The sequence below is a fragment of the Oreochromis aureus genome, linkage group 16 (genome assembly GCF_013358895.1).
Source record: "Oreochromis aureus strain Israel breed Guangdong linkage group 16, ZZ_aureus, whole genome shotgun sequence".
Taxonomy (NCBI): Eukaryota; Metazoa; Chordata; class Actinopteri; order Cichliformes; family Cichlidae; genus Oreochromis; species Oreochromis aureus.
The window spans coordinates 15,560,676-15,588,647 of record NC_052957.1 but is presented as its reverse complement, the minus strand read 5'-3'; the positions used below and the strand labels follow the sequence as shown (position 1 = coordinate 15,588,647).

Below are 27,972 nucleotides of genomic sequence, written 5' to 3'. Positions count from 1 at the left end.
CCAACATGGCAGAGGCTGTGGTCAGTCTTCACCTCACTAACTTGGAATGGTTTCAAATCGTGAGCAGCCACGCTTAACCCCAGCGAGCCATTCATCTGCACACTCACTGGATCGATGGTACTATAAACCCTGACGCTGCCCTGTCACCTACACAGGTAAGTCCTGTTATGTCTCTCAGTGATGCGAACAATTAAAAAGAGAAACGGAGCAGCTCTGCACGCACAAATGCTCGCAGCGAGAGAGACGGTGTCGCGCATCACAGAGCTGCAGCGCAGTCTGTGGCCAGTCATTCTGCGTTCATCGAAGCAAAATTACCGGCCGCTGCTTTAGAAAATACCAAAAGAAGATTATGAAGTTGGAAAGCGACTTTACAATTAACGTGTAACACTCCGTTGTGTGAAGCGAAGGTTACACGCACGGCTGAATCCAGTCTCCAAAATAACTTCCCTGCAACGAGAAGTTTTTGCATGTCAGCCTGAATAAAACTTGCCGCGATAACCGCAGGCGGGTGGTTAATAGATGGGTTGTCATTGCGCGCTTAGTGGGACAACTGCTGGCAAGTAATCTATTTTAAAAGTAAAGGGAGGGGGCATCACGCTGGTTTAGCCTCTTCCTCTAATGGGCGGCATGAAGAATGTGTGTTTTGTGTCATCCACAGTCTCTCACATGCTTCCTATTCTCTTGTTTCAACTCGCGCAAGAAGTGACAGCCTCCAGCCGTGCCTGTGTGGCTTTTGCGTCTCCTTCCAGGGCTTTTTCTTTTTTTTCTTTTCTTTTTTTTGCTTTGAAAATATGAGTCGCACGATGCGTTCTTCTTCGTTTTTCTTATTCTTAATTATACGCTCTAAATGAATACCTACAGGAAGAAAAGGGGACCGTGCGTTTTGAAAGTTGTGAAATCCGATAGCTGAGCAAAAAGTGGCTGTAATGAGAAGCAACCTTTGGAATTCCTCCTCGTGAAAATTCCGTTTCTGCTGTTTTCCCTCTCCTCTTGTTTTTAGGCTTGAAGACATGATCACTAGCACCAGTATATATGGTATGTTCAATTTGTAATTATCTTTAAAATTATTATTTTTAATTGTCATATTTGAAAAAAGGCTTCCATTGCAGTAAATGTGTGTGTGTTTTTTCTTTGTGCATGCCTGGTTCATCTTCAGAAGTTTACTTGATTTAGGTTAAATAATTTCATGACTGTAGATCATAGACGAGGGCACATTGTGATATTAATTTTGTACAAGTGGCATTATCAATTGAGTTCAAAGTGCCTTGTGTAGGTTAAGAAATTTGCCCCCATTTTAATTGGTTTGGTTTCTGTAATTGACATACTTGATGTCCAGTTTTCATTTTTCTTTGTCCTTTCCCTGCTTTCATTTCCTTGCATGCATAACTCTAACAATTTGACTTCTTTTGTTAGGGTTACAAATTAATATTAAGAGCTCTCATTTCAAACCTACCAGCAATTTTTATATGGAGTCTGATTTTATAGTATAGTTTAACCATAAATAGAAATATTTGCCCATAAAGATTTTTCTAGAAAATTGCATTTTTTAAACATACTTTATTTTCAGATTTATGACATGGCATTGAATTAAAGGGTGTCTTTAGAGTTGTTAGGACATAAATATATTATCATGGTTCCACAGTAATCAGGTTGCATCACAAATATACTATTGTTATGAAGCATGATCTAAAATAATTTATACAACAAAACTACTGGTAATACAAGCTTGCTGTCTTGTTTCAACATTACAAAACACCTGATGAGATAACCCAAGTAATCTAAGTTTAAGGAAAACACACACTGCTTTTATCTTTAGCTGTCACAATCCAAAAAGACCTACAGGTGAAATGATATCGTATTTCCTCACAAATTAGTTCACAAGCAATGTATAAAAAAAAATGCTGTCATTTACGATAAAGTGGAAATGATTTGTGAAAAGCCAGTAAATGGACGCAAAGTCAGTGAAGTAACAAGTTGTGTGCTTTCTCTCTTTTGCAAACACTTTGTCCTAAGTGAACCTTTTCCACCTCCATAGAACAATTTACTTAATTGTGTTCGCACATTTCATTTGCATGTTTTGCTTTGAGAGGAAATTAACATCATCAGCAGTGAGCTGAAGTATGTTTTCATTCCTCTTCAAAAATAACAGCATTCCAGCATCCGTCACTCAGTGGAAAAAATGTACATTACCGCCACGTTCATTATGTTTGAGTGTTTGGTTGTAATGTGTTTTTTTTAAAGTGGGTATTAATTTTGTCGGTTTGATTTTTTTTTTTAATGTTTTTCATATTTATACCCCTGTGCATGTGTGGTAGGTATTTTTATTGCAGACTTTTGGTCTGAGCTTCTCTGACGTGCACACTGGCTGAGACTACACTTTGTTTTAAACATTAAAAAATATATTTTATTTAATCTGTAGCCAGAGCTTGTAATCTAAATGTCATGTACAGTGTATACGATCTTTAAATGTATGATTTCAAATGATAGACTTGTGTAATTTAACTGACAATTTAAAAATATATATATATCGCAACAAATGCATTTTCCTGGAGGTTTACACCTACAGTATAATTTTCGTGGATGTTAAGACTTCAGAGGTGGGTTTATGGTTTTATCTTGATAGATTTACAGTAGTTGTACACACAAAATGGCCTTCTTACTCGCCCTGAGCATACTTATCAGAATTCAAACTCTGGAAGGGTTCCATGTATGAGCTCCTGCAGCGTGTTAGCCGATTCTTGCAGATCCTTACTTAACCCCAGACACCTCTGTTGTGCATGGAAAAGAAGCTGACAGCTCTGTTTATTTCTGATAGGATAGCACTTATGATAACAACCTAAGCTGCTGTTTGACACAAGTCTCAGTTTTGACTCCTGTCTTCATCACCTACTTTACCTTATGTCACACATGTTCACACTTTTAAGAGTGAGTGCAAAGAATAACAAGAAGTTGCATGAAGTCAACTAAAAAAACACTGCATGTACTTTGTGACAGAAGGATATAGAAATATTGACAAAGGGATTCCTTGCTAATGGTGGTCAAAGAAATACATTTATTTTCCACACTGCAGTGCAATGTAATAAAATGTTAGTTTTTTTTAATCATACTTTAAAAACAATTTGGATATTTCGCATTTTTTTTCTTGCTTATTTTACTGCTGCTTCTTTATATGTGCTATTAGCGTCACATAAATCTAAACAGGTTTCCTGAAATACAGTGTAAACAAATTAAAACAACAGGTGATTTCTTGATTTCTTGTTGAGTACATCTATAATTAAGTAATATAAGTACACAAACATAAAGCAAAAAATAATTATGAGTGTGCATCTTGTGAATGCATCTTGTCCTTGTGAATCAGTTTAGCTTCTCTAAATCTCTAAATGTTCTGTCTATAATCTAAAGTGTGTAACATTACTAGTGATCACTAAAATTGACAGCACGGCTTAAGCTGTTACCTTAGGGAAGTGGTGTGCGGTGGAACTGACACTTTATATATGTACTAATCACAACAATTAAAGCCAGCTCCTGAATACCTTGAGCTGACTCTCTGTAAACACCCCGTGGGATGTCTGCAGGGCTTTTGTAAATAGATGAAATGCTCATCTTTACAGACTGATCTATTTGTCGGTAACTAGATGAAATCCCATTCAGCCCCTTGACTACAGTGTGTTGTACCAGATCAGTGCAGGATTGTCATCTTTCAGAAAATATGTTAAGTGGTGTCTTTCCTGTTTTTCATATAAAAAGCAAGGGAGTCCCCAACGGAGTAAGACTCAAGCCAAAGGGACAGAAAAAAAACCCTCCAATCTTTAACATGTTCCCCCTCCTCTCTCTTTGTCTCTTTCTCTGTTCGTCTCCTCACTTGTATCCACATCTCTGTCGTTTCCCTTATGGCAGCTTGCTATGTTATCTGTGTGTGTTTCACTCTACACTGACAATTCTTGCAGTGATTTAAGTTGGACTGCATTAGAAGGTGGAGGCAGCTGTCTGTTGCTATACTGAGGGACGTGTTTGCTCTACTGCAAAGATGAAGGACCGTGAATCCTTGACATCCTCCCTCTCTCTTCCCTCCTCCTCCTCCTACCATCTCATTTAGACACAGTGACTGTCTGCTCAGACTTGTTTTTTTTTTTCCCTCTGAGTGACAGCATATGGCATAGACATTTTCTAAAATGCATGTGCCTACTATTGGCTGCTTGTACTTACCCTTCATATGTCTCCTAGCTACGGGCCTGTCACATTTTTTTCTAATTCTAACAAAATACTCTGACATTAATTTAGTTTAACAGGTAGTAATTGATAAAACAATGCTGGCTTTATATTAAAGAGCAGACAGATATTTAGAGTCTGCTTTACTACTGTCTGTAATTTAAATGGCCCTTTAGAGTTCCTTTGTTTATTGAGGCTTGTTTTATTTTTTCAGTCAAAAAAAAAATGTGCAGTGGCGCTTTTGTGTGTCTGTGTGCTTGCAGGTCAGCCAGCCTGTTTTTCTTTGTGTATGTTGAGGACCAGTTTGAGGATGGACACGGTGTCCTGTTCTATCTTTAAAGATACTGGTCCTTCACATATACATGCTATAATATCATTACGATCCATACCATAAAGCATAATATGATTACAGAGCTTAGGATTCAGCAAATGGCTAATTATAATGGCAACACTTTCATAGGGTACGCTGCAAGGGCAGGTTTGTTTAGGCCCTCATTGCCAGGCATCTTATTTACACAGTATAGCATTTGTTGCCTTAAAGTCCTTGTTCTTCTCATTTCCAGCACACTGAAACAAGGGCTTTGTTTCATCTCCTTCACATGAGGTGTCTCTGCACTCATAAGAAGAGAAGGCAGTTCAGCGCCTGTTGGGGATTGGCTAGAATAGACAATTCCCAGGTGTACTAAACTAGGTTTAGCACTAAGGCTTTTAATCTGGACTTGTAGGAGATTCATGTGCATTCATAGATTTGCCTCTGTAATTATCATACCCCCAGTGGCAGCCACAGAGACGTTTGCCTAAATCACTGATGTCCTCATTACACTGTTTACATTTTAATTAGTCATGCAAAATTCTTTATTTCTAACTGACCAAAAAGATTTGGTTTCTGCCCAGACTGTTTTGTGGCTCTTTCTGAATAGTGTCTGCGTCTTGCAAAGAGAACTGTTGCTTTCCCACATTTTTCATCTGTTAATGTAGCTTTCTTTACATCTCTTTAAAAGTGTTTTATAATTACATTTATAATACAAATTATAATTGATTGACTGAGAATGTCATTCAGGTGCTTTATGAGCAAGGTCTGAATGAAGAGGCAGCAGACAACTCTAGATGACAGCTCGAGGATGTTATTCATTTCTGAGAAATAACAACATTATGTCCTTATGACTGAATCTGCTTCCATAACTTTAAATTATTTTTTTAGCCAGATAATTTACTGCTACTCAGAGGCAGTGAATACCCAGCACTCAAGGAGTATGATTAACAAAATCTACAATTCCATGACTTTTGAAAATAGCTGGCACTCTGAGCTGTCATTGTGGGCCTGAGTACTGTTGCTTATCACTGAATAACCTTGGTGAAGAGTGGTGTTTGTTCCTGTCCTTCTTCCAAGGTGTTTTCTTTTTTGTGCTTGCTGTTGGGGAGGTTTTTTTTATTGTGAAAGAGGAGCAAGCCTTTCACTAGAGGATAAGAAAAAAACTCAATATTTTTGCTGTATTGAAATTCCACTTGTGTTCTCACAAACCAGTGTCTGATTAAACTGGTAATCGAGGCCATCATTCTACTGATTCCACTGAAAGCCCATGCAACTAGACAACCTTAAATACTATTTCATTTCACCACGTTTGTCAGACTCATTATAGGTTATTCCTAGTGGTAAATACCCTACTTCTTTTATGTAAATTGTCACATTTGTCTTGGTGTTGGCTTGTCCTAATCAATATTTAATTGTGATAACAGCTGACTGGCTTTGATCCTGCTACTGTGATTCTAAATGTAGCTTGCTCTAAATTTAATTTGGATTTCTTTTTTTAAAGTCATTTTAAATACATTTCTCTCACAGACTAGCAATGTGTCAAAACCATTTTACTTTGCAGTTGTCATAATGACAGTATAATAGTGTTATAATTCATAGACTGCAATACATCCTTGTATTAACTTCAAAATTTATATTCAAGAGCATGCACACATTTGCTCTGAATATAAAAGTTCATCTTTTTTACTGGTTTTTTTTTCATCCCCTTTTCATCACACCTCAGGCTAATTGTCTCAGATATCAATTTGAGGCATTTAGCTAAAACGATGATCAGATGAGATGTGAGCTATCAGTGGTTTCCTTAAAGTTCTTAGCGACTCATTCATCCTCCGTGGAGTCCGGTGGCTGCCGGGCTGGCATTGTGCCAGGAGCTAGCAGAGGGAGCCTTGAGTGCCAGGGTCGAGAGCGTGCGTTGAAGTTTGCCTGATGATGTGGAGAGGAGGGAGATGAGGATGAGTGGAGGGAAGGGGAAGGGGGGATAGAAGGTTGAGTATATGCTGCCATGAAGGTTTAAGGTGTCAGGCTGCGGCAAAGGCAGCAGGTGTCTGCAGTGACACTGTAGTGTGACCACAGCAGTCTGCGCAGAAGTAAATCGGGAAGACTGGATACGTGGGGAAAGAAAGAAAAAAAATACTCGTTGTGTGACTATTGTTTAATAATAAATGTAGATAAGTTAAATTCATAAAGCTGTTTCTAACTCTTAAGTGAATAGTCCCGGAAAGCCTTGTTGTCTTGCATATGGCCTATTTGACAGTCCCTCTTAGAGTCCGCCTGGTATTAGATTAATTTAAATCAGGAGACGAAGGAGCGCAAGAAATGAACGTTCGAGAGTTCAGCATCATCACTGAGCTTTATGAGGGCTGACACTTCTTTTGTGTTCATTATCAGGAAATCACCTCAGGGAGTCGTGTTGACTTTGCATGCTCTAAAATAGCTGTTATAGTGGACTGCCCCACACTCGCTTGCTCGCTTCCACCGCAAGTATCTGGGGAGGCAAGGTGGAAATGCCAAACGAAGGTTTCGCTGAGAATAGCTAAACATAGTTGAAACTCCCACTTTCGCAACGGAAATCAAGCCATTTGTCCGTTTGTCTGTCTAGGATGTTGCTGTCAGTAAAGGAAACCTTGTGTTCTGTTTGTGATACCTGCTTGTAGTATAGTCTTGTAACTGTAGACGGCAGAATGGTTTCATACTTTTAGACGGCGTTTGCTGCACTGGATCCAAGTCACAGATTATCTTTTTACTTGGTGGAAATATCAGTTTGAAGTGTTTTTTTATTGATATACTTTTACTCTAATGGTGTCCTTTGGAAGGAAAATATATTATTATATCATTGTTGGCTTTATCCGACCTGCACGCAGCATTTCTATATGGTACGGAACAATAGTAAATTCATTTACTTGGAGCGTGATGTTTCTGCAGCACAAGCCCCTGACTGCATCGCCTCTCCCACATCTTTAAATGGATCCCATGAGTCTTCAGCTCTGTTGTTTCCATTATTCATTTCAAAACTTCCATGTAGCATGGAGAGGCTAGAGGGGTGAAAAAATAATTTTATGTCTGAAAAAATTGATGTAAAGCAAAGTCACTGCTTCATGCAAAGTGTGCCATGCCTTGGGAGCATGCGAGCTGGTGTACTGTAGGAGGAGGGAGTGTTTTGGGGAAGGGATGGACTGTATGTGTGTATGCGTGTGTGTGTGCATGTGTGCGCGCGCGCCTGTCAGTCTGTCAGTTAGGCCTAATGTGGCTCCCTAGAGGTACCTGGGGGAGACCCATCTAGCACCCAGTCAGCCTCTGCTGGCGGCCAAGTGGTGACAACGGGTTCCCACAGAGAGAGGAAGTGTCATAGTATGTATGTAAACTAGTGACAGATGACTGGAGACATGTGGCCTGTAGACACTGAGCCTGAAAGTAAAGCAGTTTTGCTTTGGCTTCCTCTCTTTCTTCCCACTTGAGACCTCAGAGAGTGAGCATCAGGCTCCACAACAGCGCGGAATACAGTGACAACAGTTCAAAGATGTGAATAAAAAGGATGCAAATCATTTGGCATGAAAAGACACATGCTATGTGCAAAGGTTTTGTTTGCCTTTGAAAAGCTGTAGCAAAGGAGTGAGGAGTTTTTAGTGTGCAGAGCTTCAGGCAGCTTTTCTAGGCCACAGGTCATATGGGTCAGTGTTACACTCCCTGCAGCCTCACTTCAACCCTCGGTCTTGAAATAGAACATGCAACGTCACCCAGCCAGGAGGGAGGTAGATTCCAGACCTCAGTGGCCACAGGCTGCACATGTGGAATCTGCTCGTGTAGTTGACCCCAAGTGTTTGAAAGTTAGAATGCTCCCAGTAGAGTATTGTTATTTCATGCATACCCAAATGAGCACGGCTGTACAATCTGCCTTCTACAAAGTGGACCAGTATACTTTACTGTATGTTCACTCTGTGCACCATTCATCACGGGAGCTCATACTAGCCAGAGGCAGATTTATTTAACTATCCACACATAAACCTGCAAAAAAGGAAAAAAAGAAAAAAACAAACAAAAATAAAACAAATAAACAGAGGAGTAAATGTTTTTTTATTGCACATTTCTGCCAGAAGGACTTGTGCCTACTTTCCTCTTTCAAACATTCATTGTAATAGAACAAGCAGCACATGGGCGATGGGCAAAAGCAGAGAACATTTAACAATCAAAGCTGTTTGTTGTTTGTTTGTTTAGTTTTTTTGTGGTTGTATCAACATAAATCAGATTAACTATATTTTAGGACACAATAGTTGTTCAGAAAAACCTAAGAACAAAAGACAGATTATTGAATATATCCTCAGTATTTTTTGAAAAGACTTTTAGTCACCCATCTTTGCTAAATTCAGACACATTATAACAATATGTACAAATTAATTAAGGTGTATAACTCGAATTAACATTAATTCAATTAATTAATTGCTTTCTGTCTTTTTAAATTTAATGCTCTTTGTGTAGTTTGGCTCATTGCAGGAAGAATCTTTGCACATGTTTACAATAGCAGAGGGACGAACAGTTGTCTCTCAATATTTGATGATGATTAACATAAAGCACAGTGCTGCTGTGTTATGTATATAGTAAGACACGGCCATTTGTTAGCTTGGATATCAAACTCATCGCCAATTTCCTTACAGTGACCATTGGAGAGAAAGCTATATGTCCAAGCGACGGTTCTGCTTTCTGTCAAGGGAAGTAAAATCCATCAGCACTGATGAGTTCGTGCTCCATCGAATATATCCATGCCAAACTGTTTATTGTGAGGTCTAATAGTGCTATTGTGCTATTCTCTAGTCCGTGTGGTCCAAAGACCCAATTCGCATTTGAGCAATGGGTGACCCTAGGTTGTGTATATTGATGAGTGGGATTTGTTTCTTAATAGAATTGTGTCTAATTAATTAGCTTTAAATTGGTTGAACTCTGAACATGCGAATACGGCACAATGCAGAACAATCATTATTTTAAACGGTATAAAGAACCGCATATTAAGTCGACATAATGAAATGCAGGAGATCTTTGTGTCTGTTTATCCTGTTTGTGATACTTAACGCATTGTAGTGTATAATTCACGTCTCTGAACTTTCTCAAGGAATGGATTTATAACCCTTGAAAAGTGTTAGTCGAACAAAGAAAATGTAGAAATATTTTTAATGCGCACCTCTCAATTTCTATTAATTACCTCATTTATTTTTCACAGTTGCTTTGTGACACAAATTGACCTTTTTTCTTTCCTTCATTTCATAATCTATTAAGGAATGCTCTGGAATAATTCTCATTTCACATCCCTTTCTGCATTCATGTCTCATTTATGTCAAAACACTCTGAAGGCTCCCCATCTCCCACTTTCACTGGTTTACAATTGCTTGCACTATACTGCCTCACTCATTTCTGCCATTTGTAAAAATTAAAGTATTAGAATTACACTAAACTACACTACACTATTACCCTTCTTAAGCATGGATATAGTTGCAACAGTCATCTATACAGAAGATAAGCATTTATTCCAACCACAGATATCTGGAATTTAAACCCTATTATAAACGTCTAAGCCCTATAAAATAATTTCATGATTTTGAGTTTTACAGGGCTGAACTTCATTTGATGTCATGAAATTTCCGTAGTACCATTGTAATGGGAATTTTAAATGATGATATGTACTGTACAGAGAGGCAAAATGAATGCTAATATGGACTTTTTAAATAATCCAAAATGCGTTTTCCATAACGTTACCTTATGTTGAAAGTCATATTATCCTGCTATTGTCACATGCAAAAATTATATCAAAATGTTTTTTTTTCTAAATTGATTTTTATATTAAAGCAAGAAGATTTAAAAATGTGATTTGACGAAATATGATCCTGCTTTATGGAGAAACCCTAACACATAACAAACAATCCAGAGATCTGGCAGCAAAAGGATTTTAGGTGTTTTCTAAATTGATATCAGATTTTAAAAAATAACTATTTTCTTCACTTGATTTTTTTTAAAAAGTTCTTCCTTTTTCATTTGTTTCACATTGGATTACTTAAAGAGGTCGTGTCAAGGCCAGCTCGAAAACTTATAAAACTCTGGTTATGAACAAGTCATAGAATTTTATGCTGGAAGTATGTTGGAGAACACTGTGCATCAAAGGGCAGGTTGAAAATCAGGTTCACTCAGTGTCTCTGCATATTTCACAACAGGTGTTTGTGTATATAATCTAAACTGAATATGCTTGAAGATAAATATAGTTGTGCTGTTTTTTATTTTTCACGTTTCAAGTTCTGAACTCTATAAGGAGGAATGGATACTTCATAAAGTTGTCAGTGTCTTTATGTTTTGCTTGTTGCAATATTTGTTTCCTTTAAAGATGTTGGTATCCTCCCTCACATCACTGTAAATGTTACCAATATTTAAATATAACAGTCATATTAAAGTTATTTGTATAAAACACTGAACAAAATGTCTCCTATACTGTCATTGAAATTGTTTTTACGGTGCAGCTGCAATAAGTGCTGATCTAAGCAGGTATTCTTGGTTTGTCACTTTAAAACCACTACAGTGGAATATTAAAAGATTTACACCCTTTTTTTCCAGAGCATTGCTTTCATCACTTGCATAAAACTTCTAAATTCCATTTGAATTTAAACACACTTTTAAAAACAAATGTCCTATTGCATTTCCAGGGTACTGTGCTCACCATGCCACCTTAGCTCTTACAGTAGAAGCCATTGTTTGCCAGTGGGCGAACCAATCTCCTGGACAGCTCTTTCCTTGTAAAAGTTCCCCTTCACTACTTCACTTCAGTAACTTTATTACAGTATAGCTGAGAGATTTCTATTTCATATTGACCTAAGATTGCTTCAGTTGTCTCATTTCACCTTTTGTCTGGCCTGTGTTGGAGAAGTGACCTTCTTTGAGACTTGCAGTCGATATCACAGAATGCTTCAGAATGCTTCAGCGAAAGGCTGACAGCAGTTACAGGCAAACATCCTTTTTCTGTTCACTTGGGTATTTTCAATTAGAGTTCAATTTGAACTTTTAATCACTTTAATGTGTAAGAAATGGTAAATAGAACAACAGATGGCCTTGGATTTCTAGTGTATGCAAAAATAACGGTGCATTTCCTTTTCCATAAGTGCTTTTGGATTGAATTCTGTAGGGAAGGACTTGGGGCAAATTTAAATACGTTTTGTCGCTCCTTTTTTGATTTGTTTTAGGGTTTTGATTTTTTGTTTGTTTTGGGGGTTTTTTTGACCAGTAATATATAAAAATGGATGGCTCTCCATTGGCAGTCTAGCGATGTGAAACAGCGGCCATCAAATGAATGGTTCAAATACTCCAACTGATTGTGTCATTTGGCATTTGATCAAAAGGAAAACAAAAAACAATTCTGATTTGTGCCTCAACATTGGGAACAATGACCTTTTTTTAATAATGTCATTGCACTGATGTCTTAACCAGGTTAATATGGCTAAAAGCCTAATATTTGGAAGTAGAAAGCAATCACAGTTGTGAACTGGACCAGTGAACAAGATAATCTGTTAATTTCCAAAGGGGCTTAGCTTGTTGGTTTGTAAATCAAGTAGCAGGTTTTCGGCGAGACCAATTCAATACCTTACAGTAAAGTACAAGCGATAAAAATCCCAGAAACAAGAAAACAAGCTAATAAATAAATAACCCAAATTTACACCTTCCTGTTTGCTTTTTTCCATACACTTGTTCCTCTTTGACTGGGGAGTTCCTTGGGGTAACAGGACTTTGGGGAATGAAAATGTTACTGAATAGCTTTTGGTCAATGAGCCTTCTTGTAGCAAGGTCACAATCTGCCTCTCTTCTCTTTTGAAGTGTGTAAGTGATCCCTTGAGGAGTGGAGTAGCCAAGTTCATATAGGCTTGCAAGATCACTGCTTCTACTGTATGTGTGCTCTATGGTTAAACAAGCTTCACCCAGTGCTTGAGTTCAATGACTGTGTTCTTTTGACTAACAAGCCATTTGAGTATTCATCAGTATTATGCACTACAGAACACTGTGAAGGCTCTCTCCTGTAATTGTCTTAGTTATATTCACTGTACAAGTTTTACTTGTGCATGGAGGGCTGTTAGTTTAGCATATGTGTGGATTTAGCTATACTTAGGGTAGTAATGGAAGATGTAGCCTCAGGGGCTTCTTGGCCTGAAGACTTATGGTTTAATGAGCATCATTTAGAAGAAGAAATGACAGCTCAGAGATTTTCTCAACCTATGATTTACTGAATTGCAAAGAAATATGTGGAATACATGTTACCCTAGAGCTAATATTCAGAGTACATAGCAAAAATGCATTATGCTTTTAGATTTGAATTTCAAAATTATAGAGGTTTACACTGAATAAAGATAAACGTGACGATTATGTCATCATGCCATGTAAGCAGGAATACAGAACAGATGACATTATTGACCTTTTTTATAGTTATAAGTTAGTTATTTTATAGTTATAAACATGTATTCAAAAGAAGCTTTGAATTCTGGTTCAAAGCAGAAAAAATCCAACAGTCTACTTTAATTGTTTTGTTGATCCATCCATTTACTCAGATCCCATGAAGTACAAACTCTTGCTCCGCTAATAATTGCTTTGTCTAATGCTGTTAAAGTGATACATAAGCACTTATATAAAATCTTTTTGTTTTTGAAATCCATAACTAACCATGCCCAAAATTGCCCAGTTTTGCTGGGATTTTCAATATTTCCTGGAAGTAAAGATGGTACAAGGTCTTCTTCCATTTGTTTTGCTGCATGCCTCGGTAATAAAAACATCAAGTGAGCACTGGCTGTTTGAAATGTAGCTGTAAAGACAAAAAATGTGTTAAAAGCCCTCACCAGACCACTAGATACATGATTAAGAGACCGCTGTTCCATGTCATGATCCCAAATGAGTAATGGAATGGACAGATTTGAAGGTCTAGACTTAGTTCAGTTTAGTTCAATTTTATTTATATAGTGCCAAATCACAACAAAGGTGATTTTGTTGTAAGCGACAAATTTACTATTAATTATAACAGCGATTGAGAAAGATCTCATTTTTAGTCTGCTTTAGTGTTAGTAACATACAATGAATGCTACCTCAGTAATGGTGATTGCAACTATTGAGGCCACTTTGGTTAAAGCTATTACTGTAGTGATGACTATTGATAGGTGGTCTACTAGTATCATAATGGTAATTTTATGCCTGGCAACAATAGCATTTTTTTAATTAAATATTATGTACGACTTTAAAGACAGGTAGTATGCCTCAAATTTGTTCAACTAGTGTATATCTCTGCAAAATAGTCCAGTTTTTGAGATAATTTAGCTAACATGCCTGGCTCATAATGGTAATCCGATAATCTTATGTAAAAACCTAATAAGCAACCAGTGCATTAGATTAGGGGTGCAAAACATGCAGACTTGGACCTAGCAATAGTCCAAAAGAGGGTTTGCTTTGGTGCACCACATGACTTTTATGCATGCAATTTAGAAATTGTCAGACATAAAATAGTTTTGATAAGTTACAAAGATTCTACATTTGAAGGTTTTATTAATTAAAATCTACTTGTAATGACAGTCTTAATTCCAAGTAATCTTAACAGACAGCCATCTCTACACTAGCTAATACAAGTGAGTTGGTGTGTAGATGTGTGGCTGTCTGTCTCTCTATGTTAGGCCTCTAATGGACCGATGACCTGTCCAGGGTGTACCCCGCCTGTGACAGCAAGGACAGGCTCCAGGCTTCCCACAAACCTAAGCTGTACAAGCGATCAAGAAAATGGATGGATCTTATTGTTTTGGGTGAATTCCTATTCAAGGCCACATGCTATTTTGCCCACCACAGACAATGTCACTCAGTGGGGGGAATAGTACATGCAGTTTGGTTATGTGTTTTCACGATAGGCAGTGATTACATGTGGGACACCAGTGAGGGATGATGATGATGATGCGCAACAAACTCTTTGTGGTAGGTGAGGATGCCTGAACAGAGTGGACTGAGATCTTATGGAGTAAAATGAATTTAGTGTGTGTGTTAAGCCTTTGGTGAAGTGCCCTTTTTGCAGGTGCAAAGAAAAAGATGACTTTGTAGTTATGTGTGAAGGAGGTAAGCTGTCTGTTTGCTGCCCTTCCCGGGAGGAGCTAGCAGTGACAAGGTCAATAGAAAACTAAATTATGAAAGAAAAAAAAGCCTAGAGAAGTCTTTGTGCAATTTCTAAACTAAGAAAATGTTAACTAATCTTGTACCTCTAAATTTCATATTAGATGTAGGCAGACATGTGTGAGAAAGAATTGTTTGTCCCATAAGTTATAATAATGGCATAATTAATTTATATATGAAATGTATTCTTGATACCATATTTATATATTACTTCACCAACTGGATCCTGATTTGTGGCATTATGTTAAAGTTTTAATTTCTTTGAGTTCTCATTGCCAGCCTTTATAAAGTATTTCAAGTTAAATGTCCTGGATGCATTAAATGTTTTTCACTAAGCAAACTGAAGTGTTTTATATCTTTGTACTTAATTTATCTGAATAATACGTGACTGAAATTAAATCACACAAGTTTAATTTTCTTAAATGCTACTACTCCTATTTAAAGAAATTTGCAATTTGAATTATGGCAACTTGTTTTGTGTGTGTGTCTGTGTGTGTGTGTAGGTGTGTGTGTGTGTGTGTCTGTGTGTGTAGGTGTGTGTGTGTGTCTGTGTTATCCACATTACATTAATTCTTAATTCTTGTTAATAAAGACTATTTCATGTGAAGTTAGGGTAGCTGTTTGAATTACTGACCAGCTCATAAGACAACTTGCCCTAGTAATTTCAATTACCACATTTTGTAATCAATATTAAATTCATTTCACTAATTAAAAAAACTTAATTTGCAAAACTTTTTGTGTGGAAGACGTTTCTACAATTTTATTTCCTTTTAAAATTAGATTCTTAACACGATTCAGTACAATTTCTTTAAATTTTCAGTGTCAGTGTCTTTTTTTTGATATTCCAGAAACAACCCAGTTAAGTACAATAATAAATGGATAAAAAGTACTATAATAAATAATAAAATGTGAATTTTAAAAATCCTCCTTTAAACCTGTTTTTTTTTCCATTATTTTTTTATTTTGACAGGAGATATAATATATTATGTAATATTCTAATAGACATAAATGATCTCATTCATTGTTAATCTATAAAATCAGCTGGTTCATTGATAAATTACATTGTTTCTAGTTACCTGAACTGTGCAAATGGCTCAGCATTGGGTAGTTTTAGATAGATAATGTTAATACATGTGCTCAGGCTAAAGTCAGACACGTTTTCCTGTTTGATACTTTGAAATGGTGCTTGCTCTGTTGCAGTGGGTTTCAAGCTGATTTCTTCCTGTATTATTGTGATTATAAAAACACCGTTTCAAAAGGCGCCATAAACATACTATAAGCGCATTGCACAGTCATTTTCCTCCTTTTAAGTTTGGAGTAGACTAGAATCATATGGCATCATTTGACTTTGATAGTCAGGAGACCTGTAGTAATTTGCTGCTATGGATGGACAGACTGAAATGTATAGGCAGTAGCTGCGGAAAAGACGGTGACTGAGGAAGGCATATCGTTTCTAAATGAGGGGTTAAATGGCACCCTGCCATCCAAAGATTGGAGCTAGTGCTACATGGAGCTCTAAATTGAGTTTAAATAGTCTTAACTTGATATGTGAGATGAATGACTGTAGCTATACCGATTACCATTTCACATTGTATTAGAATGTTTTGCCCCACCCCTACTTAGAATATCTCCAGTGAATTTGAATATGAATATCAGCTTGTTTTTATTTATAAACATAATTACTGTCTGTCTGCAATATTTTCACGCTTGTCAAGTAGAGAGCTCTGTGTGCAGAATAAAAGCAAAAGCTCCCATAATTATGTTTACGTCCAGCGATGAAAACCCCAGGGTTGTAATGATCAGTAATTATAAATACTTTTCAGCATGTCTACTGCTTCAGCTGGGACTATTGTGTGGTGTGAAGTGCAGAGTTTGTGCAGCTTAATTATGACATTGTACATGACTAAATGTACCAGTCTGCTTTAGCTCTGCAAAACACTTCCAGTGCATAATCACACTCAAGTTTGACTTTAAAGAGCTCATTACAGTTAGTTTTCTAAAGAGCGGCTTATTAAACACAGTTACCTAATAAGCATCTTTGGTGGTGCAAATTGGTAAAAATGGTAATGAGTCTGATTAGGCTGCGTTTCAATTAAGACAGCTTTCACCCCCCACCTCCCCAACCCCCTGATTTCCCCTCCCCCAAACCCAAAAAGAGGAAGGAAAGTCCAGCTCTTTATGCTTGGGAACCCTCCTGGAAGGCATTTTGCTTTCTCTCTCTCGCTCACACTCACACACATAGACAGAAAAAGGAAAAGAAAACCACTCTGCCACCTCTGTGCTTCCTTTCAGCAGCACAGTAATGAATAGAGAATTGTGCAAGCGGTGGTCCAATTTACGCACTAGGAAATTGGATGGACAGAGTGGAGGCCCACTCTTGTTTGCTTAAAAACGGCCTAGGCTACCAGATTAATAGTTCCCAAAAAGGTCAGCTTCTCTGTTTCATCGATGATGATCACTCAACTTGAAATTAAACACCATAACGCAGCATGGCATAACATGCCGAATGTATTTTCTGATCTTCTCTGATGATATTTTATTTATAATGTATAACTTAAATTGTTCTATATTATTTTGTGCAGGACAATTATGTGTTTTATCAGATAATTCTTGCTTTTATCATTGGGTCAGTCAGACGTCTTATGAACTAAATAACTCCAGAATTGGATACATTTTCAATACAAATGTTTACTTACAATGATCATCTTAAATATGCCATAGAGGATTATTGAGACCAATGAATTAACAAACAGAGAAAAGTCTAACAAAGGCCTTATTTGTGAGTGGCTGATGAGTGGAATTTGAGCTCAAGCCCTGAGGCTATCTGAAAACATTCCTCTAATAGAGTTCTCTGTAATTATACCATTTCAAAGAAGGACAAAGGATCTTGTGGATGTTGTATTTGAATTTCTATGAGGGTAGAATAAAGAACAACGTTGTAATGTAAAACCAAAGTAGGAGCTCATTATATTAATTTACTATGTGTGTGTACACATGAATTTATGCCTCTTGATGGATTAGTGTCCATATGTGTAATTGTTTGCCTGTCTTTATACATGTATAGTATTTATTCATATGCTTTCTCTTGGGATGCATTGATCATCCATTCCATAACATTTGTTCTTTATCAAGCCATTCTCTGATTTTCGTTAAAATACTATTGTTTATAAATGTCTCAGTATAATTAAACTGGTTGATGCATTCAAACAATTTAGACACCCAGTGATACCAATTAAGACTGGAATGTGTCGTGTTATTGCTTGTGTATGTAATACCCATTTATTTAAGCCAGGTTTAGGTGTAAGTTTTTCTTTTTTTTTTGTAAGTGCAAATCTACTTTATTTTAGCAGTGCGTTGAATTTTGATCATCTTGAATGGTCTCCTTTTTATAAAATACTTGATGTTCAGTGATCTCAAGTATGCTTCGCTAGAAGCACTTCTTTGCTTGTCCAAAGTGGCACATTGTTCAGAGAGGATTAGCTGTAATAGAAAAAGCTCACTCAATAAGCTGCATGCAATTTTGTTATTGACAAAATGTGCCTTGAGTGTTAAAGAAGTCTACTGAATGATTTTACAGAGACCATCATCATGATACTTGTGGGTACTGCAGTGGCAGTTGCTACTTTCAAAACAAGGTCTTCATTATGTGATATTTTCTTTAGGAAAAAAAAAAACATATATATGTATATATATATGTAGTAGAAAACACATTAGCAGAGAGGAAAAAAGAAAAGGGGTGTCAGGCTGTAATGGAAAAATATTTTTTCCTCTGCAGACTCTTTAATTTGCATTTGACCCACCTACATACCTAGCAAAACAGTTGATCTGGAATATAATGAGTGACTAACACAGTAGTGTTAGTCAGTAACTACTTTTGGAATTCTCAAGAGTGTAGACGCTTTATTTTAAGTTCATTAATATTAGAAATATTAGATTAAATACACTTTTTGTGAGATTTTGTGGTATGACATGTATGACTTTTTTAAATTTTATTGTTTCAGATTATAAAGTTTATCACTGTTCTCCATAGTAACAGGATTTGTTTTTACATGTCATTTTCTGCATATTGGTAAACATTTCTATTCAACTACAGTATGGCTATGCTATTTTTATGCATTGGCTTTTTGCCTCAGGTTTTCTTTCCTTTATGATTAGCTTGGATGGCTGACAACCATGTGAGCTATAGCATGGATCTCTTTGACTAAAACCTTGTAAATTAACACAATTAGTGCAGCATCATCCTGCTAATTAGCTGCTGGTGTCTAGAGTTGCTGGTGGGCAAATAGCTGGGAGGGAGTCAGAAGGGAATCAACAGCATTTATAATCTGGACATTAGCTGATTGTTGCTCAAATCCTGTGGTATGGACTTAACCTACTGAAATATACAGTATAACACTACAGTGCCTCTTTAACAAAGACAGACATTCTAATGGGCAGGAACAGTTGAGTTGAATGCATCCTCTCTCATATCTTCTTGTGGCATTTGGTCAGATTAGTGTTCATGAGAGATGTGAGACTGTGTACACTATCAGATTGTCTTGAGCTGTAATCTCTAGTAGTCTAAATTCTTTGGGGATATAGTACATCCTCTGATAATCTCTGAGTAATAGATGACAGCGTGAGTAAAAACTTTTATTTGCAGATTTACTTTAGTATTTAACTTGATTATTTCTGTCATTCAAACCTTTAAAGCTATATAGAGAGGCTGGGGAGAAAAAGACAAGTGAAGCATGGGGGTTTTTTGTTTTTTTTTCCCTCATCCTCACTCTGCCGATGAGGAAGCAGTAGGCAGACTCGATGTGGATGTAATTCATGCTGGGCTGAGGGGTTTGTGTGATGAAAGCAACAGAGCGCTGCCAAGGAAGATTGCTTTGCTGCTGTCCTCCAAGCAGATTTGAAACTGTCTCAGAATGCCTCAGATGAGAGTTGGATTATAGACTGACCTGCAATGTCTGTGTCATTCTGCTCTGTGTTGGGTGGATTATACCACCGTTACCAAGTGATGGGTCCCACATCCTCATAGTGTCTGTGATGTGTATTCAGATAGTGTTTTCTGTCATAAAAGACATGTAGCGATTATGAAGCAAGTTGTATTAAAAATTATATTTCTGATATTGAAAAAAGGTACTTAGTACATACATTCAAAAAATATATCTTTTTTTTTTTACTTTGTATGGTTTTTTTACTCCTCTTACAAAATAGTCAGAAAAACACCTATGGACTTCAGTGTGTTTGAATTTTTACAATTTAACTGTAGAATATTATTGCATTTAAATGATGATAAACCACAATTCAATGCTTACATTGATATATTTCTTCCCTATGTGAAATATCCAGGTCTAAAGATGCAGTGGACCCCAGAGCACACACAATGGGCAGAGCAACACTTTGACATCTCATCCACTACTCGCTCGCCAGCACACAAAGTAGAGGCCTACCGGGGGCACTTACAGCGAACATACCAGTATGCGTGGGCAAATGATGACATCTCTGCGCTGACTGCCTCCAATCTGCTTAAGAAATATGCAGAGAAGTACTCTGGGATCCTAGAAGGCCCAAATGAAAGAACCCTGCTGTGCTCCTACTCTGATAGCACTACTGGACTCATGAATGGACGAAAGTCAGAGAATGAGTCCTGGCAGGAGGGGATTTACCCAATGAACTGTGCTCCAGATGTTATATCTGTGAGCAAAGCTGGAATGACAGCTGCCCTACCCCCTACAGATGTGTCAGCTAGCATAGGCAGCTCCCCAGGGGTGGCCAGCAGTTTGTCTGAGCCTAGCTATTCCAGTAGTAACTGTGGAAGTCACACAGCCACTACTCTCCACTCGGGCCTCCCCTCTCAGGAATATACTGCCAGCTACAACGGTTCCTACCTGCATTCTAGCTACAGCGGCCAGAGTACCCCCGCCCTCCCATCCCCACATCCTTCTCCTTTGCACAGCGCTGGGCTATTACAACCCCCTCCCCCGCCTCCTCCTCCTAGTTTAGTGCCGAGCTACAACACTGGGTCTCCAAACCTTCCCAACTACAATTATCCTCCAACAGGGTATGCTTCGCAGGCTGCAGTTGGCCCTGGTTATAGCCCTGGGGGAGCACCCCCTCCTTCTGCTTATCTGCCGTCTGGTATTGCAGCTCCTACACCAATCCCTCCCTCTACATTGCCTGGCTACACCTACCAGTCCAATAATCATACCCCAATTGCACCAACACCTTTGAATGGCAGCACGTCCAACTCATTAAAACGAAAAGCTTTCTACATGAGTGGACATGGAGATATGGACTCAAGCTATGGTAATTTCAGCTACAACCAACAGCGCTCTGCACAGAGCCCCATGTACAGAATAGTAGATAGCAGCATCTCAGACTCAAACAGGGGCAGTGGCTTTGAAAGAAATGCTGAAGCGACATCTTTAGCTTTTAAGCCAACTAAACAGCCAATATCTTCTGATCAGCAAAGAAAATTTAACTTGCACTCTGGCAGAGCACTAACTCCTCCATCATACGGCTCAACAAAAAGCTCTGCAGGTGATCTTAGAACTACTGAGCCCTACAGCAAGTTTGAATCTCCCATGATGAGCGAGCAAACTGAAGAGCACAGACAGCACCTCCCTCACTCCCTAACGGGGTCTGATATAGGTACAGCTACCTCCTCCATCCATGCTGCAGAGGAACAGCTGAAGAATAGTGATTCCAACCTTGTAGAGCTGGTAACCACAGAAATCCTTCAGCAAGGCTCCCCAGTGGACTGGAGTGACATTGCAGGTCTGGATATGGCCAAAGCAGCCATAAAAGAGGAGATACTATGGCCCATTTTAAGGCCAGATATGTTCAGCGGACTGGCCACGTTACCTCGGAGCCTCCTTTTATTTGGACCTCAGGGAACTGGTAGGACACTTCTGGCGCGCTGCATGGCCAACCAACTGGGGGCTGCCTTCTTGCGATTAAGCAGTTCAGCACTGGTGACCAAGTGGTTGGGAGAAGGGGACAAGATCATCCAGGCTTCTTTCCTCATGGCACGTTGTCGCCAACCAGCAGTAGTCTTCATCAGTGAGGTGGACCTACTGCTGTCAGCCCAGCTCAGCGAGGAGAGTCCTGTGAATCACCTGAAGGCTGAGCTTCTCATACAGCTTGACAGTATTTTGACCTCTACTGAGGACCATGTTCTTGTGGTCTGCTCCACAAGTAAGCCTGAAGAGATCCCAGAGTCCCTGCGGAGGTACTTTACCAAGAGATTGTTAATTCCCTTGCCTGATGGGACTGCACGCCATCAGATAATCAGTCAGTTGCTCTCACAGCATAACTACTGTCTTAGTGACAAAGAGATGTCACTACTTGTTCAGAGGACAGAAGGCTTTTCAGGACTGGATGTGGTCCAACTGTGTCAAGAGGCTGTTGTAGGTCCGCTCCATGGCATGCCTGGTACTGACCTGTCAAATATCCACCCCAGTCAGATGAGGCCAATCTCTTACCAAGACTTTGACAATGTGTTTTGCAAATTCCAGCCCAGCATATCACAAAAAGAACTTGATATGTACACTGAGTGGAATAAAATGTTTGGTTGTAATCAATGAAATGGACCTATCAAACACAGTTTCTTTAAAACCAGTTGTTGAGTACAAATAAGTGTTTAGCCTTCAGTGAGGAAGAAAAAAAAAACCAAACAGTGATGACATGAACATGCTATATAGAGTAAAGGAAATTTCCTTTTTTGGCTTCTGACAGAAGTTATCAGTCTGGACGTCAGACTTTGGTTAAAATCAGAAAAAAACTTTATATGGCTAAATCCATGTGTTAACTACAACTCAAACAGCTTGGAGAAGATGCCCCACATTTTTGTATATACATATATATATATTTAAATATATATATACTATTCTGCTGATCTTGAGATTTAGTTGCTATCAAGTGCCTGAGGTGGTGCTGTTTAAGTTTTTTGTTGTATTTTTTTGCCTCACAATCTTCATTGGTGAAATGTGCTAATACAAAAAAAAAGCTTTACAATGTGACAAAACCTTGCTTTCTCTTTATTATTGAACAGTGTTCTTCAGCTGTGTCTGTTTTGTGCTCTCTGTGAACACTCGTGGTTAATTTGAGCTGAATTAAATTTACTGGCATAATTTTAGTTGGGGTTCATTACCTTACACAGATTTTATGCATGTGTAAGTCATTTACTTACCATAACTTTGGTATATCCATTATGTTTAGGTGGAGAATATGTTTGTTTGTTTTTCACTCAACTTAAATTTGGTTGATGTGCTATAAATAAAAATGACAGTTAAATTTTTTGAAAAAAAGCTGACACGGTGAATTCAATTTCAACAATAAATTACTATGTAATTCTTGTTAAAATATCAGAATAGTCACAATGTAAAATTCTACCATTTTTTCTTTTGATGTTCTCTATTTGACAACTCAGGAAAGTGATGATGATGTTGACGATATGTCTAGTACCTCATGAGCTTGTATCAAAGCACTACACAATACACAAGCATTCGGCTTGCATATAAAATTGCATCATCTAACCATGAAAGGCTATTTAATACCTCAAAATGAGAAGTTTCCTGCAATGAATGTTTGAGAGTAATTCTCATTTATTTGTCTAGGATTCTTTAACTTTGAAATTAGTTTGAAATGGAAACTTGTTCTATGATCAGACAATTGCCTTTGAAAATAATGGAATCATTGTGTATCTTGAATTGTAGCCTTAAAGAAATTTCTGTTTGGAGCATTTTTTCCCCCTTTTGGCTGTCATAAGAAAAAAAAATCTTCATTTACATCAAATACAATGATCCTGTTGTTTAGTTCCCAGTTTGCAGACACAAATTCCCAGCTTGTGGTTATGCAGAACTGAAAGAAATACAAAGGGTGTAGACAAACATCTTGGGGTTGAGAATGACGACTGCCCCAAGCTATTTCATTCCATCTTGCTGCTGTTTTATCATTAATGAAACCTAAGGATTATGTATAGCCCAAGTTTCTTTCTACCTCAGTTTCTTTGTTATCTCTGAAAGACAAATTCATAGGGACAGCAAAATGTCAGCATCTCTTCTGCTTGTTTGATTAGAAAACCCTTTGAAAGCAAACAAAACAGTTTCTGAAAAAAAATCTATTAGCTTTACATTTTGATAACTGCCAAGAACCTTGTTACTCACCATATGATGTACGTAAAGGGGAATGCCACTGAATGTCAGGTTTGTGATACACTATGCCTTTGCCTTAAGGATAATTTGCTCTGTGTTAGCCAAGATTCACCAGTGATCTTGCTGCTGTACCTTGCTAGACCCCTGAATCTGTGTCTAACATAGACGTGTGTAAGCCTGCACATGTTTTGTCTTAAAAATGATTCCGTTATGTTAAAGTTTACTTTTCCTTCTTAGGCTATAACTGTAACATCCATGAATTGAGTGGCATTCTCTTTTAGGGACATTTTCGAAGGCTAGTCTTGCATTGTCTGGTAAATTAATTTTATTTCATTATAATTTTCACACTTAAACTGGTACAATGTTTTCAATCACTATTTGCTGCCATTTATCAGTACATGCCCATGCAACATTTCCAACAATAAAAGAGCCAATCTGATAGCTGAATTGGCAAGTAAAAGTATTGAATGTATTATGTACTCATAGTAGTAAGGAAAGCAAAGCACTCGCACATTGAAAAATGCCACTGAAGTAGATAGCACTGTAGATGTAGGTGTGTAGAGGCACTAAAGGACCGCATTTTTGTTGTTGTTGTTGTTGTTGTCTATTGCACATATTTTATCTTTTATCTTTTATTAGACAACATTCACAATGATCACTGCTACCTATCAGATATCATTAATTTTCGAAGATCCATATCAGGATGTTTTCAAAGCATTTAGAACAATTACAGAGCAAGAAATCTACCAGCTGCACCAAAAGTCTGTTTCTAGTTTCATATAGTCTATGTAACACTTTACAGAAGAGTAATCTAGGCAGTTTAATTAAATCCATACAAGTAATTGTAACTGGTAAAACGGTAACTAAACCCGACACATTTTGATCAACTTAGGAACAGAATCATTGCATTTGTTAAGTTTGAAATTTATAGACCTACACATATTTGGAGAAACAGTAATGAAGAATATTGATGCTCTTTTTACTTATTTATTATATTCAGTCGTTTGTTTGTAACAGACGAATACAGTCATGATCGACCATGTCCTCTACATGTAATACCAATGGTAATTTCCAACACCAGTCCTTTGAAGGAACTGGAATTACCCTGAAGTTATAAAAAAAAAAAATTAAACATACATTCATTGTAAGTACACTGGTAGTAATAATAGTAGCATTATGTCAATTGTAACAGCCATACTCACCGGTCACATGCAATTTTTCTCAAATGAAATCATCCTAAAACACACTGTTACATGAAATTCGGCCACTGCTCAGGGCAAACACATGAAATTGGAAAAAGTTGATGCTACTCATAAAAGCCCTTACCCATACATGTATTTACTGCCTTTTATGTGCGTGGGTTTTTTTTTAATTCAGATTAAAGCATCTCTTTTCTCTCCTGCATAAGATGAAAATAGTTTCAAGGAAGCTGCAAATTTACCTTCATTGCAGGATGTATTTATGTATAATTGGAAAATCTCTAGCCATCTCACTGGGCATTGTTAAGTTACAGAATCACAGTGTGTTAAATGTTTGAGAGATACATGAGCTTGTGAAATATTAAGTTTCAAGTCTCACCCCATCAAAGTGAACGGACATATCATATCTGCATGGAAGACGAATACAAATATGGTTAACTTGTTTATTACAGAGTTTGGTAGAAAATGACACACTGGAATATGAGACTGAATATAGAAGTTTTTTTTTCTTGTTGTTGTTGTTGTTGTGTTTTTTTTAACAAGTAGGTACTAAGAAGCCTTGAGCACGATTTACAAGCACAGATTTCACAAGTACAAAAGATCAACTGTTCACAAGCAGCAGAGATGTACATTGAAAGGGGGAATAGTCCGCTCAAATTAAGTTGTATGTAAGTAATCTCTCATGTATTTTAGAGAAAGCTGTCTCCCAAACAATGTGTAATAGAGCACAATGTAACACAAGGCACATACAATGTTACATTTCTATGATTTTATTTGTCATGACAGCTAAACACTAAACGTTCTTTGACAAAGATCTGATATGAGGAAAACTTAGACACATTTATCAAAATACATTGTAAAGTTCAGATGTTGTAGATGTTATTACAAATCATTGAGTATTGAAGGTGATGTGGTGGGTATACAGTCACAACATGTCAGCAGAACCTTTGATAAGCACATTGACTCTCAGTCACTTGTATCATCTTTTTCAATATCTTTCAGTTTTTCTGTGATTTGATTTTGCTGAACTACTTAAAATGGTGTTTCCATCATGAGTTTTTTCAGTCTGGCATTCTTTATAACCTTTTCTACCTCATTGCTACATATTTTACATGTAGTACTCATGTCCTGTCATTTTGAATGTCATGCATTTGTGGATAAAAAATTTAAAACAAACAAAAAAATGCATAAAATAAAAGCTTGCCCTTGAATTTGAGCAGTCTACCTCAAAGAGACTGTCTTTACGCTGTCAAGAACTAGACACAGAAAAAAAAGGCACCTTGAAAACAAAGATGACGTTAACCTGCACATACAGTACTGACGTTCAGTATATTCACAATATCATGTTTCCATTAACCTTGTCTCTTGCAAGGTCCCCAATGCAAATTCTTTTCCTAAAAAATAACGACTTGCTTTAATCTTTTGTGAATTGTTGTAGTGCGCATGTTATTGTGTATATCTGTGCACTTGCAATTCTACATGCAAGTGTGAGGGATAACATTAAAATATAAAGTTCTGAATTTTTACTTTTCATATACCTGTACAGAAAACAAACTTGCACATAGCTGTATGTATTGTACATTTGCTAATGATATACAGCGTACATACGGAAGTGCACCACATACATGTTTATATGTGTGTATGTATTGCCATACTTACAGTACAGTCGATTTAAATGTATTTTAATTTCAAGGTACATAAAGGTTATTGAATACTGAATAAAGGTGTTTTCTTTTTTTCCTGAACTCTGAATGCATTTTGTACTTAAACTTACTTGATTAAATTTGCAACGGTGTGATAGACTGTGCTATTTCTTTTTCGAGTTATTCATTTCGAAAGACAATGTTAAATCAATTACAGCGTGATAATTTTTTGAAGTTAACTGGTGTTTTAGAGTAAAATAAATCAGTTAGCAGCAGTTCAAAACTTACTTTTTTATTACGCTCCGCCCATCAATAACAAACACCTTTCGTGATCCATGAACATTTATAAATTCATAACTGATGTTTTTTTAGTAGAAAGCAAACAGGTATGCTAAAGTTCCACTTTATGGTGTCGTTAAAATGTAGGTGGTACATGCGTGGGAAGGTTCTGTGCAATTAACATGAATGAGGAAAGATTTATTAGCACTGGTTATTCTCTTTTTTTAAATTGTGTACGCATGTTAATATTATTTGTGTGAGTTTATCATGAAATCTAACATGTGTCTTTCTCATTACTATAAACATAAAGATAGTAACACTGGTTTTACAGAGTGAAAAACATTCTGCTTGTATTATGTCCTTCCTTCTAGTTATTTGGAGAAACATACATTTTGTAAATTTCCATATAGCTATTCTAAATGAAGATTTGAGATTTGCATTATTTAAATTAGTAAAATTACCCAACAAAAGGATGTTTTTTTTACAAAAATTGAATTTTGTATTATCAGTGCCTGTCACTATCTGACTTCATAAGGACTGATAAGCTTGTCAAGGCAAGAATACTAACACTTAAAACACTGCAGTCTCCCATGGAGAACTGTCCTTGGAGGACAGAATTGTTTTCAGGCATTATTCAGCATGGGTCTTATGCTTTAGCACAATACCTGGAAATAATTCTTTAGTAATTTAGTCAAGATAATTTTAGCTGAATGACAAAAAATACTCTTCAGATTTATTTCCTTTGCCTCATTTATTGTGCTCTCTTTGTTTAATTGGATGGATGGATGGATAGATAGATAGATAGATAGATAGATAGATAGATAGATAGATAGATAGATAGATAGATAGATAGATAGATAGATAGATAGATAGATAGATAGATAGATAGATAGAGTCTTCCTCTATGCTGTGAGCTCTGAAATTCTAGCACCAAACATGCCCTTTGTTTCTTCCCTCTGAATTTTTAAACAAGAGGCATTTGACCAGGAAAAAAAAAATCAGGACAGATAAGAGAAAAATAAAGTTGAGTC

General features: G+C 37.2%; 1 protein-coding gene across 3 annotated transcripts; it reads left to right on the top strand.

Moving 5' to 3' along the window:
• Positions 1–26,797, top strand: fign (fidgetin). Of its 3 annotated transcripts, XM_031743142.2 has the most exons (3): positions 1–155; positions 1,001–1,035; positions 20,015–26,797. In XM_031743142.2, the coding sequence occupies exons 2-3, from the start codon at positions 1,011–1,013 to the stop codon at positions 22,249–22,251; spliced, it is 2,262 nt and encodes a 753-aa protein (XP_031599002.1). In that variant the 5' UTR covers positions 1–155; positions 1,001–1,010; the 3' UTR covers positions 22,252–26,797. The 3 variants fall into 3 exon arrangements, with proteins under 3 accessions (XP_031599002.1, XP_039455516.1, XP_039455517.1); XM_039599582.1 differs by lacking the exon at positions 1,001–1,035; XM_039599583.1 differs by lacking the exons at positions 1–155; positions 1,001–1,035 and adding an exon at positions 14,387–14,485.
• Positions 26,798–27,972: the final 1,175 nt, after the last annotated feature.